The sequence below is a fragment of the Enoplosus armatus genome, chromosome 5 (assembly GCF_043641665.1).
Source record: "Enoplosus armatus isolate fEnoArm2 chromosome 5, fEnoArm2.hap1, whole genome shotgun sequence".
In the NCBI taxonomy this organism is placed as follows: Eukaryota; Metazoa; Chordata; class Actinopteri; order Centrarchiformes; family Enoplosidae; genus Enoplosus; species Enoplosus armatus.
The window spans coordinates 12,026,938-12,045,050 of NC_092184.1; the positions used below are offsets into that span (position 1 = coordinate 12,026,938).

General features: G+C 39.3%; 1 protein-coding gene across 1 annotated transcript in view; it reads left to right on the forward strand.

The window, feature by feature from the left end:
• Positions 1–18,113, forward strand: part of plch1 (phospholipase C, eta 1) — a 58,377-nt gene that overhangs the window by 24,443 nt on the left and 15,821 nt on the right. The window contains exons 3-11 of the mRNA XM_070905529.1: positions 63–209; positions 2,867–3,110; positions 3,567–3,696; positions 6,313–6,483; positions 7,038–7,131; positions 9,936–10,139; positions 10,798–10,918; positions 13,156–13,327; positions 16,198–16,305. Coding sequence (XP_070761630.1) covers positions 63–209; positions 2,867–3,110; positions 3,567–3,696; positions 6,313–6,483; positions 7,038–7,131; positions 9,936–10,139; positions 10,798–10,918; positions 13,156–13,327; positions 16,198–16,305 — 1,391 coding nt within the window. The remainder of the gene's footprint in view (positions 1–62; positions 210–2,866; positions 3,111–3,566; positions 3,697–6,312; positions 6,484–7,037; positions 7,132–9,935; positions 10,140–10,797; positions 10,919–13,155; positions 13,328–16,197; positions 16,306–18,113) is intronic.

Genomic DNA, 18,113 nt, shown 5'->3' on the forward strand with positions numbered 1-18,113 from the left:
CTTAATATACTGCAACACTGACCCCAGTGTTTGTTTGTGCGTGTGTGTTTTTTCTTCTGCAGTGGAGCGATGCATGAGTGTGATGCAGTCCGGGACACAGATGGTAAAGCTGAAGGCGGGATCCAAAGGGCTGGTGAGACTCTTCTACCTGGATGAGCATCGCTCCTGCATTCGCTGGAAGCCCTCACGTAAGAGTGAGAAGGCCAAGAGTGAGTATGCATGGACACACACACACACCTGCATGTACACACAGATACAAGAGGACACACACACACTCTTTTTGTCTCTCATATGCTGCCACCACAGTTTATAAACATTTGAATTACACTTAAAGGATAATTCTGGTTTATTACAGTCATTCATTACATCATTCTACATTGCAATGACCGAGTTGAAGGAGCACTCCACTGATTCCACAGATAAGGATCAGCTTACTCTTCACAAAGAGTAGCACTCATTTTTGGGGCTTGACCAACACTGGGGACTAAAAATCAGGATATCTCTGCGTTTGCTTCTTTGATTTTGACCATTGTTTTTGATAATTTGTCTCTTAACTTAAGTGCAATTCTTAATCACTGGAGTATTCCTTTAATAGCTCAGGTGAATCAGGCTACTTTGCTAAAAGTAGAAGCAATCAGCAACAAAACCCCAGGTTGGACGAACTGCAGTGGGAGAGAAAACAGGTGAATGATAATATTATTAACTAAATTGTCCATTACAAGACTGCCTTATCCAACTTTGACCTACTGTACTTGCTGTAGTCGTGTGCTCACACTGTTCTCCTGTGACACACGCAACCCTGTCTCCTAGAAATTATGTTCACAACAAATTTGAAAAAGCAAAAACGTTTGGAAGGAAACATAATCCATTTTGTTTATCAACATAATGTGGAAATGTTGTCAATTAACAAAAAAATGTTAATACTGAACATATCAGTAAAATGTTTATAGACCTTGTGTTACATTTGTTTTCCACTGAAGTGATCTTGCAAAACAATACTGGCTTGCAGCTACTACAACATTATTAAACAATTTTATGGTTATGTTCAGGCACGGGCAGCACTTGCTCAAGGTTAGGGAAAGATGGTTTAATACAGAAAAAGTCTGCTGTGACTTGAAGCAGCATTTAACCATAACCATAATTTTTTCCTGACCTTAACCATAAGTGCTTTTGCTGCCTGAAGTGAACCACAGACGAGACTCAGGATGTGAACACTGGTCTCTGATTGTCTGACCGCCCATTCGTTGCCCAGTTGGACTTGTTGTAATAGAGATCGCTGTGTTTCCAAAACTTAATAACTTTAATGCAATGCTATTATAATGGGCAAAGCTACAAAAATATGACCAAGTCAGTTAACAATAAACTGGAATGATTCTTTAAACGTACATGATAACAATAATACTTTTAATTTTGTACTACGTGTCATGTCTGCAGATTGTCTCTACCACTACCGTCCTGTTTTTCCTAGAATGTTTCTAAAATCCGAGTCAGACACACTGCTCTGGCTCTGAGGGGATTATCATTATATGTTTCATGGCCCCCTCAAAGCATCATCGACACTTTTTACTTTACTGGTTTTATGTATCAATCTACTGAAGCATACATCGGTCTATGGTCCTGCCCTTACATGTGTATAAATGACAGTGTGTGTGTGTGTGTGCATTAGATAAGCCTCTTAGATCCTCTCCATTGACATGATTAAGAGAGACACACAACAGCTACCCAGTGCTTTCTTTGAGTGTGTGTGTGTGTGTGTGTGTGTGTGTGTGTGTGTGTGTGTGTGTGTGTGTGTGTGTGTGTGTTATCTGTCTGAGCAGGATCAAAATGTGGCTGCCATATTGTTACTTTCAGTCATAGCAGCATTTCAGAGATGAGATTATGTAAAGGGATGAGAGAACTGAGTGTAATGGGGAAATGGACATTGATCATTTTGGAATGGATTATGACAAAGTATTTTGGGATGGGTAAGAAGGCAATTAATTTAATAAAATCCTCATATCATTATTTCTTTAATCAGTCAATTAATTAAATATAATGGCGTTTCCTGAAACATAAAACTTCGCTGTTTGGAGGTAAACACGTTAGTGCCTTGACGAGGGTCATTAATGAATAGCTTTAATTGAATGAGTCAACATGTTAATCGATCATACCTGAGAGAAAACAAGCAAGGTGCGGTGAAATATGTGAAGAGCGTGAATATGTAAAACAGGATGTAGTTTACTGTTTCACTCACAAAGACAAGAAATCAAAGATAGCAAACTTTACACTCCAATCTCATTAGACTGTGATACTCTGCCCACAGCTGTCTCTGTGTATTTTTACACATGGTAGAGAAAAGCAGTGAAAGTGAGACACTCCCATAATTTTTCAAAAAGCTATGCAAGTTTTTGCTGTTATCCCAGTTTTCATATTTTACACTTGACTGATTATTCCACCCCTCCATTCCTCCTGGGAAGCACTTGTTTACAGTATTAAAGGATAACCCTGGTGTATTCTATGTTTTTTTTTATTGTCAGCAAATCGAAGGAAAAGTCCAAAACCAACAAGGTTATAGTCCGTCTGTCATCACTTTCTGACTTCCCTACCCTGTCTGTGGCTCTCAGCCCTATATACACATATATAGTTTCACTTTTTTAAAAAGGCCCAATAATTTCCTAAAGCAGCCAATACGCATTTGGTGTTCTAGTGGATATTTACAGCAGCGGGACGGTGTATGTGTCACAGTGCCTTCATCAGTTCATCATAATGATGGGACATGTCATCCAGTGCAACAGTGATGTTCATGCTCATTAAAAGTCTATTTGATCTTTAAGTCTTTTCACTAATAATCAGACTTCTTTTCCACCCCATTTCCTCTCTCCGTCAGTCACCATTGATTCGCTGTACAAAGTGACAGAGGGCGGTCAATCGGACATCTTCCATCGGCATGCAGATGGCAGCTTGAACCCGGCCTGCTGTTTCACGGTGTACCACGGAAACCACATGGAGTCCCTCGACCTGGTGACGACGAACGCAGAAGAAGCCAGAACCTGGATAACTGGCCTGCGCTACCTGATGGCCGGGATCAGTGACGAGGACTCGCTGGCCAAACGGCAGCGCACACACGACCAATATCCTTTAAACAAAAAGCTATACCCACAAATCTCTGTTGTTGGGCGAAGCACTGCGCCTTGTCATGAGCATACCAATTTTATTGGAAGGAAAACAATTTTGTGTTCACGTCATTTAGTTTGAGATTTTTTCCCAGCTCAAGGAAACACTTTCAAAAGAAAATATTTTTATTATATAATTATAGAGTTTTTCTCTCAAAAAAGTACCGTACACCCACTCAAACACACTCAGCAGATTGCAAATGACGTATTATTATGTGTTATATTTGTTTTCATCCACCTCTAGTCTAGTGTTCTTGGTCAGACACATCTTGGTCTGAATCTGGGGTGTTTGTGTACACTCGAGCACTAAAAATAATATTACATCCATTGAAATACTTGAAATTATGCAGACAGATTTTATGCACACACATACACATGATGCACACCTTATTTTCCTTAATGTGTGTGTGTGACGTGGCTGAAGCAGACGTTTGAGGAGGCTGATAAGAACGGAGATGGACTCCTGAACATCGAAGAGATCTACCAACTTCTCCACAAGCTGAATGTCAATCTGCCGCGCAGGAAGGTCAAACAAATGTTTCAGGTCAGAATATGAAGCTACTTTTGTTATTTACTACTAAATCCTGGCCAATACTTTATTAGTAATAATCCCTGATTTGATATTTATTTAAAAAAAAAAGAGGCTTGCTTTCATTTGAACACATTAACTTCCTTATGCATGAATATTTAAGATCACTGATGTCAGATTACTGTTGCATTTTTTATTTTTTTTCAAGTAAATGTGCGAGAAATATTTCATATGTTCATACATGTGAGAGACACTTTTAGAGGAAAAAGGACTGAGTAGTGTTTGGAGAGGGCTGCTTCAATTTTTAAAACAGAAGTCACATTGAGTAATGTCAGAAATCCACGTATAGTGTCTTCTGGCTTTTCTAATGTGGGTTATAGTGTGTAGTAACACTTTTTCACTTTCTTTTATCTTGTGACCGCAAACGCAAATTTCTCAAAAGTATTGTACACTTTTGCTCTGTGGCCCCAGAACAGGTTTATTTACATATAATGAAACAGAAATGTAAATCTTTTATTGCAAACTGAACCAGTTTTCTCAAGATTCAAAATGGGTCTTGGGACAACATTCTGACCACAGAAAATCTATTTTTTCAGCTCAGAGTGACCTTAAAACTTAAAATTGCCTTGCTTTATGTATTGTTATTACATTTGATAAAAAAGTGTCCCCCCAAAACCCTCCTCTTTTCCACTCCCTGTAGTTTAGAGTTGATACAGTGGATTTCAAAGTGTTTTTATCTCTTCATAATGGGCTAAACTGTAATTTTGCACCATAAAATAATTCAAACTCATGGGGTTAGATAGGGGATGTCATTAATTTATCTCTTTCCATTTAAGCATTGGCAGACAACAGCCACCTGAACAGCCTGTGCAGTTGCTTAAAATACCCTGAATCTATTTGTTTTCTGTCCATGCATTCCTGATGAACTCCATCACAGTGATATATCCTGCTGGTTGCGTGTGGATTCTGTCTGTGATCTGGTCCCAAATGCCCCCAGCAAGCTCATTATGGGAGTGTGATGGAGGCATTAGCTGGTATCATTAGATTTGGTGTGGAGTCGAATAGGCCCCCGTGAGATCCAGGTAATATGAGGTGCTGGATCCCAGCGAGCAGACTGAGCAGTGAGCCATGCTGCGTGTGTCCTTGGGTGGCACGTAGTGAGATATGAGGAAAGAAAAATTTGGTCGGAGAGATAATGTGTAAGTGTCATAAAGACTGGTACATTGTGCTTGCTGGTGTGAATTTACCTTTTTGTTAGTGTTAAAAAAAGAGACACCTGACAACAGATGAGACAGCTGTTCCCCCATGCACACCGTCTACTGGCAGGGCTGATGTTGCCTCATCACCATTTGTTTTGCCCAAACCAATCGGAAGTGAGTGACGTATCCATCCTGCCATTATTTGCAGCAGACGTGAAGCTGTGGTAGTGGAATCTAGGAGCACCAACTTAATGTTTTTCACATTTACGGCTTGTTCAGGCGTATTTTCTGTTGCTATTTTCCGTGACTGTAGCAAGGTAGCTAGCTGCCTATGTAAAAGACTGACACCACCATTCCTATACTCGCCTACTGAGCTCTCATTGGTCGACTGTTTCTACAACCAGGGGAGGAAGCCGTCAACAGGAACGATACATATTTGAATTATTGAAGAAATCTGAGATGTGGGCGGCAAGAAGTCAGAATAATAATAATATTCAACAACATATGTAATCATATTATGCTAAAAGATACTGCAGTGTAGTGCATTTCAAATGTGTCAAATGTTGCATTTTTATATAATGCGTTGAGCTCGGAGGTAGATAAGTTCACGTATGGGAAGAACTCCAAGAAAAAATTTCACCTTAAACTGCAGCTTCATTGGTAGCAGACGTGCCATCAGCACAACAATAAACATCCTTGAGAAAGGATAGAACATACAACATCACAGCAGTTGAACCACATTCATTTGTGATTGTGTAACAATGAGTGAAGTGTGGAAACAGGGGAAACATACACAGAAACACCATCAACAGTGCAGGAACACGCATAACATGACACATAAGTCATTAGTCAGTGGCCCCAGTGCATGCTGGGAGGCGTTTTCTTATTTCACATGCAATATATATTTGTTTTATTTGTTTGTATTTAGGTCATAATTTATAATGATTTAATTTCTGGTGATGTTTGCAGTTCAAAATGTATTATTACTGTATATTTATGGTTACCATCATCATTGATAATAATGTATTTTGTTCTGCCTCAGATAATTTAACCAAATTTTAGGGTTTCTTGGTAATTATTTTTTTTATGGGTTTTATTTATGTAGAAGAAAAACATTGGCATATATCAAATTGACCAATTTTTATTACTCTCAAAGACGGATTTGTTTTGACAACCTAAATCGAGTAAGGGTCAAGTTCTAATCAGCATTCATATCATATTTTCTGCATAAACAAATGGTATCACTTCAGTTGAGTACAACCCATCGTATCGCATCGGTATTTTAAGTATCCTCAGAAGTTTCTGTTTGTTGTTCCAGATGAGGACTGATGGTCTATGTAGAGCTTCACGAAGCCTGTTCTTGTAGTTTAGGTGTAACCATCAGTGTCAAGTAAAGTGTCACTGATGACATACCACTTCCTCACCCTCGCAGGAAGCAGACACGGACGATCAGCAGGGCACGCTGACATACGAGGAGTTCTCCGTCTTCTACAAGATGATGTCTCTGAGGCGGGACCTGTTCCTGCTGATGATGGCGTACAGTGACAGGAAGGACCACCTGACAGCGGAGGAGCTGTCCAACTTCCTGCGCAACGAGCAGAAGGTGAGAGGTCACGCTGGTCTCGGGCCAGAGCCAATAAAATGCTCAGTCAGTGATGTTAAACACATTTTTACGATGATACTTTCTTTCCAATCAGCCGTTTCAATTTGAGCTCTTGCTCCCTTCATCTGACATGTAACTCCCTCTGTCTCAGCTGTCTGCCCACAGGAATCTGCTCCACTAAGCCAATCTATCACACCTAAAATTGGTTTGTCTCATGGGTGCCCTTTCCTTGTTCTTCACAGTTTTTCTTTGCTCTTTTTTGCTTTGTGTTTCTGACACACTGTTTTCTCTCTTACACTGCACTGGTGTCATTTTTAATCATGCCGTAATAACCATCTCCAGTCTGTAATACACGGCATTAATACTGCTCTCAGACCGTGCTGCTTGTTTGACATGGCTGACAATTAAATGAATAGCTTCACAAATGTGTTATAAAAATGGGAAATCATTCTGACTTCATTTAGCATTTACACAGGGATTCAATTATTTACTATATCTCACATAGTCTAAACAAGGTCTTTACATGTATTTTGTTCATCTTTTTTTCTCTATAGATGGCCAATGTGACTCCAGAGTATGTTGCAGATATCATTGACAAGTTTGAGGTGTCTGATGAGAATAAACAAAGAGACGTTATGGGGATCGAAGGTAATGTTCTTCTTTCTCATCTTTATTTTCACTCTCTAATTCTTTCCCTTTTTTCATCATGGGCTCAGTCATTCTTTCTCTTCTCCCCTCCCTGTATCTGTGATGGCACACCATCAGTTTGCAAACTAGATCAGGTATTACTACATCACTGTAAGAGTTCGTTCGGGAGGTGTCAACCTGCAAGAGCAGAGTCGAACGGATTGTGTGGCTTATGATTATGAGACATTGGCCAGTGCACAAAATATATGCCAACTGTTCACACCACCGTAAACACTGAATGATGAATGGTGTGCAAAGTGTGATTAACGATGAAGATGTTCATCAAAACAAGCACGTTTTTATTATTATGCAATGCGTATAACTATATCCAGCTCGCATTGGTTTGCAAGGCACCACAAATTCAAGCCAGAACCACATCGCTGTGTTTACATTTTCGAACAATACTACGGAAAAGGTTCAAAGATAAAGAAACCCAATTTGTCGTAGTTTTCACAGTCAGATTTTCAGACCTTCATTGTATACAATAAATTAATAAAGAATATTTGCGATATAACACTGGAGAAATGAGAGTAAATGCTATATAAATAACCCATCTTGCCTTTTTTTCAGGTTTTTGAGACTAACATCAAAATTAAACCTTTCAAACTTTGGTCATCTGTACATCAGAATATTTCAGGGTTTTGTCGAGCCATTTCATGGAAAATTGACATCATAGTATGTACAGGACAAAAGAAAATGGAACTCACTTTCCGCTTCTCCCAAATCACATCTTCTGAATATTTATGAATCTGCCAACCTCGAAGATCTTTGGTTCGTAGTTAAGCGAGAAAACTTTTGTTTAATATGCATAGATGTTCTATATTTTGGTTTTACCAAAAACACTTTAAGGGTAATTGAAAAATAGCAAAGTTACCAATTCAATTGACATTTATACCAACTCTATTTATTACTTAGTGTGAATACCCCTCCTCACACTAAAAAACCTCAAATCCTGATGAGTGGCTGAAAAGATAAAATAATGACCATGAATGTTTAGAGACTTTGCCTTTTAACTGAGGGTGAGCTTAAGGGAGAAGAGGCGGTAGGGATTGAGGAGGGTATCTGGGGTGAGAAAATTGGGAAGTCAGAATGAGGGCGATGGCAAAGAGAAAATGAGAGTGTGACAGAAATGAGAGGAGTGAGTGGGGAGAGGAGAGGAGGAGGGGTGAGACTAATCTTGTTGTTGGAGGCATGAAGGCTAACACTGTGTGTGTGTCTGACTGATCAGACCAGTACGCCTGATGCCTTCCCTGCAGGCCAGAAATGTGTGTGTTTAAACATGTATTGTGCACAGATGTGACTGTAATGTACAAACAGATTCACATTAACATCTTACAGTGTGATAAGCTGCTACCGACAGTACTTGGTCTCATGATAGCTGTGTGACTGTATAATATCCAGTACAGTTCGTATAAAGAGTCATGTCACACAGTGTACTGTTAAAATCTGGATTTAGCCATGATGGTTCCATGACATGATTGTGTGTACAGTCTGATCACAGACTTCCCATAACAAAAAATATATTTCCAATATTTGCATCACATTTTTCCTTTTCCACATTAGCTGTCTTCTTTTCGTTCGTCTGCTTTCTCCCTTATCTCCTGCTCTTGGTATTCCTGTCTCATTTTCATCCCTCCTCTCTAGATGAAAGGATACTTTCTTCCCTCTCAGTCCTCTTCATGCTGTACCACCCTAAAAAAAAGTTGGCTGTGTGAAATACATCCACCAGTAGCTTTCAAAACCTCACCACTCTGGTTTGAAACCACAGTGCTCTGTGTTTGAATGTGCCTGTCTGTCATCCTTTGGTATTATCCTGGTGATCAACCTGCTAAAGAAGAGAGATAATTTAGACGTCACTGTTAGAAGCCGTGAGAAGGTGCACAATATGATGTGGTGGCTGATAGTTTGAAATAGAATACTCGATGTTCACTTTCATTTCAGGATGCTAACATTTTCTAATTAGCACTTAACACAAATTACAGCTGATGCTGATAGAAAATTAGTTTTCCAGGTATTTAGTCATAAATCAAAGTATTGGACAAATAAAACGTTTTACTCTATATAAAAAGTTAGAAGATCACCAAAATTATTCCAATACATTCTGGAGGCAACATGAATATCTGTACCTAATTTAATGGCAATCCATCCAATACTTGGCATATTTTACTAAAAAACACAAATGTCAATTGCATGGTGAAGCTCGAGGAAAATCAGAATCAGAATCAGAATCAGAAATACTTTATTGATCCCTGGGGGGAAATTGTACAGTACCGGTGCTCCCATTCAAGAGCAGAAAGTAGCATACTTTTAGAAATAAAAGTATGTACAAAATATAAAAATAAAAAAATATAAAATAGAAATATACACATTTACAATATTTAAGTGAAAAATAAAAGTAAAAAATATATACAATAACAATGTATATGTATATATATATATATATGTATTGCACTGAAACATTTAAAGAATAAATAATAATGAGGTAGTATGTGTAAATTAAGTTCACTGACTGGGAATCGAACCCGGGCTGTGGCGGTGAGAGCGCCAAATCCTAACCACTAGACCACCAGGTAAAAAAGTCAAGGGGTTGCAAAAATCAGCAGTATCAATCCTCCTTGGACCTGATCTAGGATCTGTATCTCTACAAAATTTCATGACAATCCGCCCAATACTTGTTGAGAAAGTGGTGCAGTGAAATGCATAATTGAAACTAAACAGAATTATTTTATAATCATTTTTTCCCATCCATTTGTGTTTTCCTTCAGGTTTTACAAGTTTCATGCGCAGTCCCACGTGTGACGTTTTCAACCCTTTGCACCATGAGGTGAATCAAGACATGGAGCAGCCTCTGTGTAACTACTTCGTTGCCTCGTCTCATAACACATACCTGACTGGAGACCAGCTCCTCTCCCACTCCAAGACCGACATGTATGCCTGGGTGCTGCAGTCTGGCTGCCGCTGTGTAGAAGGTATGCACACAACTACATTAAAATGTGGACGCGATGCGAGGCTACTCATTTCTGCAGAGGACATTTTGACATGTCACAGTAGGAAAAGCACAGATAATAACACATAATAAAATTAATCATGGCTGAATTTCATTTAGCTGCTTCAGTTTCAGAATCATGGTATTGTGCATGCTGGCTCACTGTTACATACAGATGCTTGAATAGAACAGAGCCATTGCTAATGTAATTAGTAACACCTGTGCTTTTCATACTATGACATATCAAAAAAGCCAATTATGACTGGATGAGCTGCCTTTATAATTGCAACAAACTCTCTTTCACCCTATATCAAATGGTATCACTGTTTTGCGCTGAAAATGAAATAAAACAATCACTGTTTTCACCCACTTTGCTGTGTTTATTTTTGGTGAAACAGGCCCACATATGCAGCAACACTGAACCACAACATAGCACAATCTTGCACATGATATTGCTTGAACATTTTATTTTTTTTATTCACACTTTTTACACTTTTGTGTCCCAGAATTATTAGGTGATATAGCCGAGAGTCCAAAGGAAATACGCTGTCTCTCCTGTATTCAAAGATGAGCAGTGAGAAGAACAGTAACATGATGCAGTGTTTTATTCATGCATCATTTCTCCTGTTTTTTTCCTACAGTGGACTGTTGGGACGGCCCCGATGGAGAGCCGATGGTCCAACACGGCTACACTCTGACCTCCAAGATACCGTTCAAGTTGGTCATAGAGACCATCAATAAATATGCCTTCATAAATAACCAGTGAGTCATAGCTCCCTGTATGTGTGTGTGTGTGAGTATGATTGCATGTGAGTGTTTTTGACATTGTATGGAAACTAGACACTTCCATTATCCCATAGGCATTGTGCTGAGAGAAAATGGCCCAGAATACCAAATTTTTACTTATTTCCCCTTCAGTTTACTCACATAAACCTGTCTGAAATATCATTACTGGTTGACATTTTGTAGAGAAAATAATACTCTTCGCTTCAGGAAAAACCGCACAACATCTCTTCATGTGCACACACACACACACACACACACACACACACACACACACACACACACACAGAGATTGTATTATTGATTGTATATTGTCCTCTTCTGTTTAATTGTGTTGCTTTATGGTCCACTATGGGATGAGATATAATAGCATCAGTCATAGAAGGGCGTTCCATCCTAATTTAAAAAGCTGCAGAGCTACTATATTTTCCCTCTTAAAACTAGTCTTAAACTACTGCTATCATGAACTATCTATGAATTTGATGGAAGGTTTCCCCACAAGGTTTAACAAGAAAGTTGCAACATTTAGACAGGCAGGTTTGTGTTTTTCAGAGAACACTGTGATTCCTGGCAGTAATTAGCACCTATTACTGAGCCATCTGCTTAGCAGAGTTTCCTCTGGCTCCCTGAGGAGCCACTGTTTGTCTCTGCTGGGTCCAACAATACCCAAACAAAGTGGTGAATGATGCAGCTTCCTGCTGCCACATTGGCTCCCTTTGACATCTATTGCAGCTACTTATGATTGCAGCGTTATAAAACCATTTATTTTATTCAAAGGTACAGACAGTACTGGAGTAGATTCAATTTATGTAATTAAAGTAGAAGTGTAAGTACATTTGGCCATAGCTTGTTGGAAGTTTTGCTAAAATTATTAAGGTGTTCGTCTGTTCTTTAGCTTGTTTTCTAGTCGTCAACTTCTGTCAGTTTTGAGCAGGTAATCTATAACTGTTATTGGTCTTAAAGGAATAGTTGGACATTTTGGGAAATATATTTATGGGCTTTCTTACCAAGAGTTAGATTATAAGATTAGGCAAACCAGATGTAACGTGTTAATTATTTAGCTTTAGGAGCTGGTTGTTGGTTATTTTGTTACCTGTGGACAGAGCCAGGCTAGTAGTTCCCCCCTCTTTTGAGTCTTAATGCTAAGCTAAGCTAGCCATCTGCTGGCTGTAGCTTCGTATTTGAGGGACATATGAGCGTGGTATTGATTGGTCTCATCAAATTCTCGGCAAGAAGAGTGTTTCCCCAAAATTTTAGTCAATAAAGCTTTTTTTCTCCCGATGTTAACTTTGCTAAAGATCTTTGTACTCTTCTGTGAGTTGAATTAAAGACCATATGTTCAATGTAGCCTCCCGAAAGAAAACATTTGCTAATCAGGAAATACCTTTATATTCTCATAAACTCGCACCATACTAATTAGTAATCTGTAATAAAGCTGACAGCAAGAACAGATGAATAAATTCAACGTCCTGCGCTTCACCTCTTTCTCTCTCTGCTGTTCTCACCTTTTACATTCAGCTTATATTTTATCATCAGTGCCACCTGTTAATATGATTAATGGCCCATGGCCTCTTTTGAAATGAAGCGAGTCTCTGCTCTCTCTCCCACACACACACACACACACACACACACACAAACATTACACAGCTCATTGCGCCGCCTCGCTGCTTCACCTGAGACGAGCTCCTGGATGTCACTGTCTGTGTGTCGAAATGAAATGACTCTAGATGGTACTCTCTTTGTTGTCTCTTTTGTCTTTGGCAGAGGATTCGTTTGTGCGTGTGCGTGTGTGCGTGCATGTGAGTGTGTGTTTTGGGAATCAGAGGTGGAGTTGAGAGCGGGGCTGCGTCCCCTGAGGTAGAGCTGTCAGTCTGACAAACCTGACATTTGAGCTGTGCTGCTGTGTGGCCACAAGTCATTTCACCTTTCTAAATGAAAACACAGGCACACACACACACACACACACACACACACACACACACACACACACACACACACACACACACACACACCCACCCCTCGCCACAGAGGTGTTTATGCAGCTGTATTCCTATTGTTTACCTTCTCACTGTTCTGTTCTGAAAAAGTTGTTGAGAAAAGTACAGTTTGAGATGTGATTCACGCTCAGCAGATCAGTCTCACTTCAGTCCACTGGTTGCATTCAAGTGTTGACAGGTTTTGATGTAATTTATGTTGATTTTGTTTCTTTCTTTCAGGTACCCAGTAATTCTGTCCATAGAGAACCACTGTAGCATCCAGCAGCAGAAGAAGATTGCTCAGTACCTGCGAGAAATCTTCGGAGACAAGCTGGATGTGGGAGACGTACTGAGCAGAGACTCAAAAACATTACCCAGCCCTCAGAGCCTGCAGGGCAAGATTCTCATCAAAGTAAGAACAAATCTATGTATAGATGGCTGAATGGCTGACTGACAGTTTATGTTTTTAAATGAATGAATAAATTGCTGAATTAGAAATATGCCCAGTCAGTTACTGCAGCCGTAAATCAAAGCATCTGCATCACCGGTCTCCACTTTCTTCCTCTTATTTTAGAGAAGAAAGTGGAGTATCTTTCCATTTTTTACATCATGTGCGTTGCTGTACTGAGGATGGGGAGTAGGAGAGCCACTGCAAGGCAGCTAATTATTGCCCATAAACAGACGAAGAGAAGGAAGAGGAGAAAGGGAGGATTAAACTAGGTCATTGTATTAATCACAGAAGGGAAAGGAGAGAAGGACGAGATGCGGCATATGATAACTGAGCGACAGATTGTTGGGTTTTATTTTTTTGTAACACACACACACACACACACACAAACAGAGGCACACATGCAAACACGACCTGGCAACTCAGTTGGGGCCGTCAAACCGTTCATTTTTTAAATTGCTACTAGTCACAACAATTCTGCAATTAACCATGATGAATAGATGAATATTTAAAGACATATTTTTTAAATATACACCGCAACCCAGCAGAGTTTATACAGAATTTCTCACATCCCTCAAACTAAAACAGGCTACAACAACAGCATTTTTGTTTTTCATCATTCTAATTTGAAAAAACCCAGTGATCTTAGAGAGGCTTAATATGACAATTACCCTTAAATGATTAATAATAAATTATGCAGTTTTTCATTAACTTGAAATTGAGCCACTGCAGATAGCACACATGGCACACATTCAGACTGATAAGTTGCTCCAAAGGTACTGGATTGTAGGCTGGTGCACTCTTAGGCTAAAGTTAGTGCTTTTCACTTTGGCATATATGGAGAGAAACAGCAGCACTGGTTGTTTAAATTGCACACAGGGAGGAGGTCAGGGTGGATGGTTAGATGTAAAAGGTTTCTGTAAAAAGTGTGGTTCATGTTCTGTTATACAAGTCAAAGTAAGTTTCTTTTAACCATAATATTTGGGGTCCTGGAGACCCTGGGCCCTCATTAACAGCTGTACATACATACTTAACAGTTTTATCAGCTTGATACTTCATGACTTTTCATAATGTTATGAGAATTGAAATAAATCAGAAATCAACTAAAGAAAGATTTATCATTACTTCTGTCATCTGTAAAACATGGTCCAATAATAGTATTTTCATATGCTCTATATCTGTTATATTTTAGGCAAACCCCTCTCAAATCCTGAATAAGTCTATTTGGATTCCGGTGTTTGGAGTTTTATAGCAGTTCCTTTGTCCAAGAATGACTGTTTGCTCAGTTTTTGGCAAAGGGTTGGGTTACCACTTCAAACCTTTGTACATACTTGATTTTAATAAGGTCAGCAGTTCTGCAACTATTATTATTATTATTATTATTATTATTATTATTATTATTATTTATTTATTTGTTTTTGCACATGCAGCAGTTGAAGTAAAGCAACAAAACAAAACACAAAGGCTAACCATGAAAATCGTGTTTTCCCAGCAAGTAGTTTTATTTTCCCATGAATCACAAATCCTTTCTGCTCATATGGGTCATTTTGAAAAGCCAAAGAACCAGTTTTGTCAATTAGTTATGAGGACTTACAGCCATTTGATCATTTTAAAAGTCAAAAACAGCGATTCAGTTTGCCTTTCTATTCATCTACATGGCACATTTTATGGTATGTGAGTCATTTGAAAGCACATCGTGTCTATCCTCACAAGCTTATCTCTTTGCAGCACCTACTGTCGTAGTCCCAAAAGGCAGGACAGGTGCCCAGCGGGATGGTCTGTGAAACATGGTTGATATGATCATCCTCAAAAAGAAAAAAAACCCTCCATGTTATCTATTTTTGAGAAATATCAGCTGTCACTCAGACCCAGAAGATCCTTATCCACCAGCACATTAAGAGTTATTGATACAAAGAGAGAGACAGAGCATCTGGATGAGCAAAGGTTTTCAGCATTTATTGTTTTGTTTTTTATAAGAACCAGATAAAATTGTCTGTAATTTGAAGAAAGCCTGCATTGTTCCTAGGGAAAAGGAACTTGGGCTTTGTCCCAGCCAGACGTCTGAAAAGTGAAAGAGCATTATTGATTTTCTATAAAGCCTCTCTAACAGTTTTCTTCCGTCTCTTTCCTCCCCCTCTCTGCCCTCTTTTGAGAACCTTTCACTTCTCTCCATCCCCCAGTCGAGTGAGAGACCAGAGAGTCACAAGACAATAAAGAAAAATGGCGCTCATAAAAGGGTTTTTGACAGTCACAGATAGGAGGAAGAGGGGATAGACTACTTGTGGCTGTGGTTAAAATGAGGGCGCTGATGTCAGCCAGTGAGAGACTCGATGTACTGCAGGAAGCTCGAGTCTGCCATCGATTTTTTGGAAGAAGAAGAAGAAGCTTAGAAAATCTTGACTCCCACTCACACCTTCAGAATGGCTCACTAATGGGCTTCCACTCTGCTGAAAGAGCTGCTCAGGGAGCTTCTCAGAGAATCTGCAGCTGATTGTACTATTTGTGTGTGTGTGCTTGCATGTGCATGTTTTGTGCCCTCTTGTGTGCTGATATGTGGCAGTAATAGCCTCCACTCTGCCTATAAATACTGGTAAATAAGTCACATAACGGTTATTGAAAGAGGTTACTTCAACATGTGCATTTTTGTGTGTACAGGCGTGCAGTTAAGATAATGTCTGAGTAAAACATACTGCATTCTGCTGTGTTATTTTTGGACTATATTAGAGGTGTAACCTGTGTGTGTGTTGTAGTGTATGAAAAAGATGAGCGAGGATGTGTGCTGCATTTAAGACATATGCGTGGGTCAAACACATGTCTGTCCTCTCTCTATCCAGGGGAAGCGTCTGCCTGCCTATCTGTCTGCGGACGCTGAGGAAGGGGAGGTGTCTGACGATGACAGCGCTGATGAAATTGAGGACGACTTCAAGCTAAAGAGCAGTAATGTAAGATACAGTACTGTAATGCTGCTATAAACATTGTTTGCACACAAACATGCATGCATATTCAAGTTACAGCCCCTAAACACACACGCTACCTCACATAACTTCTTTCTTCCTTGTTTTCAATTAGTTTTCATCATTCTCAGGCCAGTTGTGCCCAAGTGAAGTAAGTGAAAAAACGGCTTTGGGAGATTTTTTAATCTAAGTCAAATGTCATTAATTCTGATCTTTTTAATTTATATCATGAGCTATTATCATAGTAAGACAATTATGTGTATTGGCTAAGTTACCAGTGGCTCAGGAAGACCTTTTCCATTTAAACCACTGCAAAAGGGCAGAGCCCTCATTCCAGTTTTTGTACATGCCATTGACACCAGAACAGCACTAAAATAATTTGAATCAGTATAAAGTATTCCTTCAACAAAATATTATAAATGAGAGGACATTGTAAAACCTTTAAAAAAGTAAACATATAAAGTAAAAGGTATAAAAGTTAAAGCCTTTTTCTCTACCTGCCTCTGTCTGGGTAGCTTTCCTTTGTGGCTCTATTTGTGCTTCTCTTTCAGTTCTTTAAGTGCTACTTAATCAGTTCATTCAATAAATAAGGCAGCAACAACATCCTATGAGAAAAAAACCCAGTTTGCACTGGCAGGGACTAATGTTAGAGAATCAAACCATTTCCTCCACATGCACACACCAAAAAGACAAGTTAGATAATGAGATCTTAATGATATTGTTGTGCTCGACGTAATGACTCCAGTAATTGGGTAGTAATGCCATTGCTTGTGAAGTTTTACTGATCGTCATTGCAGTAATGTTTTGGAATAATCAATGCTTAATGGAGCAGATATAAATATTAAGTCAATGCAGCAACATGTAAAACATGTCAGAGAATCTCATTGCTGCTTGCTCATGCAGATCCCTCCTGAACTTTCCTTGTGCCATTTTTATAGTCACTCTTAATCCTGTTCATTTATTCCATGATACATAAGTGCCAGGGTCCTCCTCACCACATTTAAAGCACGAAAACACTCAGTTATTTTCCAGATGGTTCCGTTGTGTAACCAAATATGGCATCATTCTTCCACATTTAGCTGGAGGCACGAGGCTGCAGATGCCACTTGTGATGATCATTGCCATTTTAAAAAGGGTGGCAGGTTTCCACTGATGAGAGGTTTTGTATTATGCTCATTAAACCATTGTGCTTTCACAGCAGTCACCACTAACATTGCATTAATAGTGTGATATAGCTTTCGTCCAGTATGGGGCTTTGGAAAAAAGGTGATTTGTATAGTGTTGTCTACTCCTCCTGTATATGTTGTCAAATATTTCTGTATTTTTGGTTTTAGAATTTTAGCAAAAAATATACAAGTTGTCATACTAAGTCAGCTCCCTCAGACTTAAAATAAAATGCAACACACCTCACTGGCCTGACTAGAACTCACTGACAAACTCACTCTTTCACATTTAGCAGGCAGCAGCTTCTCCACAAGGAGGAGCTGTTAACTCATCGTCAGACCAATTTTTCACATTCCAGCTGTGCTGTGCTGCACTGGAAAGTAATAGCAGTGGCCTTTTAGACCTGCAGATGTAGGCCTGTTGATGACGCCTCCTGCAGGCAAGAAAAGTAATAGCTGCTCCTATTTTAACACTTGCGGCACCTGCAGGAAATGACTGTCACATGGCTGTGTCTGATATCACTCCTTATTTACTATATAGTGCACTAAATTTACTCCCCGCCATTTTATTTGAGTGTCTGAATTTGTGTGAATTCTATGACAGAATGAAAAGAGTATTGACCTTGGCATGTA